The 4586-nt window shown below is 44.5% G+C and overlaps 1 protein-coding gene across 1 annotated transcript; it reads left to right on the top strand.

The window, feature by feature from the left end:
- Window positions 1-614: 614 nt before the first annotated feature.
- LOC121786958 lies at window positions 615-1226 on the top strand. The gene has a single exon (XM_042185549.1). The coding sequence runs from the start codon at window positions 615-617 to the stop codon at window positions 1224-1226; it is 612 nt and encodes a 203-aa protein (XP_042041483.1).
- The last annotated feature ends 3360 nt before the right edge of the window (window positions 1227-4586 follow it).

Genomic DNA, 4586 nt, shown 5'->3' with positions numbered 1-4586 from the left:
ATAATTAAAAATTTTATAATATTATTATTAATTTATTTTTACAAGCATCGATTTACTTTAGCTTCTAATTCCGTCTCTATTGGTATTTTATATAAGAGTGAACTGCAGTAAATGACCCTAACTTTTGCACTTGTTGCACCAGTGACCCCTAATAAAAAAAATAGCGCCAGACGGGCCTAACAAAATATACAATCACAAACGAGGTATTTTTAGCCATTTTTCGGACGAAAATGCCCAAATGAGTTGAAGGGCATTTTTGTCTGATCATCATGAAACCTGCAAACCTACTTGCATATTTGTAGAGTGTTAGAATAATATCCCTTAGAATCAGACATGATTGTGTAATTGTTTTAGAGAATATCTTGCCAAGAATAGAGGAACATTTATGTGTAATTAGGTTTACCTTGTATAGGATGAAATTAGCCTATAAAGGCATGTCTCTGTAATGCTATTCAGTGAACATAATAGAATGAGATTACCCATCACTAATTTCTACATGGTCTCAGAGCAGGAAGAACGATCCTAGGCTCAGAAAAATTTCATCATCGCCATTACCAAATTCTCGACCTTTTCGACCAGAAATCAAGCCCAGAAACCAGAACCTACATCGAAACATGTCAGACACGGAGGAGGAGAAACCCAATCCAGATCAGACAAAGAGTCTACGAAACTGCAAAAGTATTACCGTGGCATTCAAATTGAATGGAAAGAATTACCCTCTATGGTCTCGACTAATGAAAGTCAAGATTGGGGGAAGAGGAGCATACTCCTACATTAGGAACGAACCTCCGGAAGCGGTCAGCAAGGGGTTTGATGAGTGGGAGGAGAACGACCTTGTGGTGTTCTCGTGGATCGTCGACAATATTGAGAACGAAATTGTCGCCGATTTCGCGCACCATCTGACATCGAAGGCTTTGTGGGATAGCCTCGCGGTCACGTTCGAAAACAAGGCGGACCGTTATCTCATCTATGACCTAGAGGAAAAAGCAATCAATATCAAACAGGGCGATCTCGATCTGGAAACATACTATCGAAGGATTCATGGGCTATGGATTAATATAGATCGCTGTCAGAAACAACCTATCAACTGCTGTGACAAGGGGATCGATCAATTTCGAACCCATTCGAACTCAAAGCGACTGATCAAGTTCTTGACCGGATTGAATCAAGAGTATGACTCGATCCGGAGGGACATCCTCAAAAGAAGACCCAGCCCCATCAGTTGAAGCGGCATATGGATGGGTGAAGACGGAGGCGGCTCGACGTCGCATCATGCCACCGACGTCGTCCACACCCACCGACGCCAACGGTGGAAACACCGATTCATCACTTGGGGGAGAAATTGGCCACGGTTTCGCCGCACAGAGCAACCGCCCATCACACCGCAACAGCCAGCCACCACCACGCTTCGCAGCCACCAGCCGACCGACGGGAAATCGCCCAGATACCTCGAAGCTGTGGTGCTCCCACTGTGGGAGGCAAAAACATACATGGGAGACCTGCTTTAAGCGATTAGGCTACCCGGAATGGTGGGAGGATAGGCAGAAGGCTAGAGCTACCCAAGCTCAGGCAAAAATGGCCGTCGGGGTGAACGGTGACGGAGCACCGCGACGAATTGAAACCGACAACCATGGGGAAACGACTGGACCGGGGTCTGGGAAGCATCAGGCGAGTCCGCCGGCCGGCGGCAACATACGGGGCACCGGCAATTTCGCGGAATGGACAGAACCGACTGGCGGCGGGAGAGGAGGTAACGGGTTTGGTGTTATGCCAAACCCTACACACTATTATCATTTTAAGAATACAGCCTCCAATTACTTGAAATTAAAAAAGATACCCCACCCTTCTCAATTAAAGCCCCCCAACTTCCTGAAATTCGAAAATAGACCCCCAGATACCCAGAAATTACATAACTGCCCTAATTTTGTGCATGTTAATCAGTTTGCACCCCTACGAAATATTTCCGTTGCGTTTCATGTTTCTAGTAATACAAATGCTACTGGTTGGATATTTGATTGCGGGGCAACGGACACTATGACCCCCTATCGAAGTGATTTTGTTGAACTACATGATGTTACTAAATCCTATATTAAGACTGCAAGTGGGGAATTTATCACCGTTATGGGGGCGGGTACTATTGAAATATCACCTACTCTCCGGCTCACAAATTGCTTATATGTTCCCACATTATCCCAGAGATTGATGTCTATTAGTCATGTGACTAAAGAACTGAATTGCACACTTCTAATGCAACCCAATTTTTGCATCTTACAGGATATTCTGACGAGGAGGATTCTTGGGCGTGGCACTGAGAAACATGGACTCTATTATGTAGACGAGATAGCTCAAACTGGCAGTGCAATGTTGGCTCACGGATCCACGAAACAGGAAACTTGGCTCTGGCACCGAAGACTAGGACATCCTTCTCCTGGTTACTTTAAATTACTTTATCCGAATTTTTCAATTCCTTCTGATTTTTCTTGCGAAACTTGTGTTTTGGCCAAGAGCCACCGACAGTCCTTTAAACCTACAAACACCGACAGTCCTTTAAACCTACAAACACTCGTATGAAATCCATGTTTTCTTTAGTACATTCTGATGTTTGGGGTCCCGCACCAATTATTGGTGGGAATGGTTTTCGGTACTTTGTGATTTTTATTGACGACTGTACTAGAATGACATGGATATATTTCTTGAAACACAAATCTGATGTGTTTGATAGATTTAACTCTTTTTTCAACTTAATCCATACACAATTCCAAACCACTATTAAAACCCTTAGGTCAGATAATGGGAGGGAATTCGTTAACAATGATATGACCCGTTTTTGCAAAGAAAAAGGCATAATTCACCAGACCTCTTGTGCCTATACACCGGAACAAAATGGGGTGGCCGAACGGAAAAATAGGACAATCCTAGAAATGACCCGAGCTATAATGATTGACTCTAAAGTCCCCAAATATTTCTGGCCTGAAACAATTGCTACATCCGTCTACCTCATTAACCGTCTCCCTACCAAGATCCTGAACATGAAAACCCCTCTTGATACACTATCCACACAAGCCAAGATACCCGAACACTTGAACCTCCAGCCCAGAGTCTTTGGTTGTTCCGTCTATACCCATATCCCTAAACATGAGTGAACCAAATTGTCTCCCTGTGCAACCAAATGTGTCTTTGTATGGTATGGGGTAAACCAAAAAGGGTACCGATGCTTCGACCCTCACACTCGAAAAATCACTACCACTATGAACTGTAACTTTCTTGAAACCGAATTTTTCTATGACACCCACCTTAGTAGTCAGGGGGAGAATGGTCTTGGTCTTGAAACCGAGGACTATCTAAGTTGGGTTGTGCCATTGCCAAGCTCCTCTATTGGGGATCCACCCGATCCAGTGACAGTCGCTGCTACCGAGCAAGTCTCACCACAAGAGCCATCTCATCCGCCCCCTAGTAATCCTTCTCCGACGATATCTGAGGTAATTTCTGAGCCTTGTGCTATTGAAAGTCCAGTTATTACTAATCCAGTGGAAACAGATCAAGGAGAGGAAAATAACACTGTGGATGGAGATACCGGGAGGTATGTGCTCCCTCATAGAAGTACAAGGGGAATTCCGCCGAAGAAGTATTCCCCTGAAAAGATAGGGAAGAAGAGCCGTTATGGGGTGGCAAACTTTGTTCAGGGAAACTTAACAAAAATGGCGCGGGCATTTGAAGCTGCACTATACGAAGAAGAGGAAATCCCACAGACAGCAGAAGAAGCAATGAAGCATAAGAAGTGGAGGGAAGCAATGCTCGTTGAAATGAAAGCTTTGATGAGGAACAGTACATGGGTTAAGGAGAAATTACCCGAAGGAGCTAGACCCGTCGGATGCAGATGGGTGTTCACGATCAAACGAAGACCAGATGGGACTATTGAGAGGTATAAGGCACGACTAGTGGCGAAGGGATACACCCAGACATACGGCGTGGACTATGCTGAAACATTCTCACCGGTTGCCAAGATTAATACCGTGAGAGTATTGTTCTCCATTGCAGCCAACAAGGACTGGCCTCTTCACCAGTTCGACGTGACAAATGCGTTCCTACACGGTGAGTTGACAAAACCCGTACACATGGAACCACCGCCGGGGTTCACAGGAGAGTTTTCTGATGGGGAAGTCTGCCAGCTTAAGAAGACGTTGTACGGACTGAAACAGTCTCCACGAGCATGGTTTGGGAGATTTACAGAAGTGATGAAGAAGTATGGGTATAGACAGAGTAACTCAGATCATACTCTGTTTCTCAAGAAAAGGGAAGGGAAGATCACGTGCTTAATCATATATGTAGACGACATGATCATTACTGGAGATGACGAGGAGGAGATAGCCGAACTAAGGAAGAATTTGTTTCGTGAGTTCGAAATGAAAGACCTAGGTCCCCTTAAGTACTTCTTGGGAATAGAGGTATTGAGGTCAAAAAGGGGAATCTTTATAAATCAGAGGAAGTACATACTAGATCTACTAGCAGAAGTAGGGATGATTGACTGCAAGCCCGCAGATACTCCAATGGTACAGAACCATGGATTGCAGATAAGGGAAGGAACA

Source organism: Salvia splendens, chromosome 22, assembly GCF_004379255.2.
Source record: "Salvia splendens isolate huo1 chromosome 22, SspV2, whole genome shotgun sequence".
NCBI lineage: Eukaryota > Viridiplantae > Streptophyta > Magnoliopsida > Lamiales > Lamiaceae > Salvia > Salvia splendens.
The sequence above is the reverse complement of the archived record's forward strand: the minus strand, read 5'-3'. Positions and strand labels throughout refer to the sequence as shown.

Excerpts from the sequence above, each read along its gene's own strand:
- LOC121786958 (XM_042185549.1), top strand. The coding sequence starts at position 615 with ATGTCAGACACGGAGGAGGAGAAACCCAATCCAGATCAGACAAAGAGT.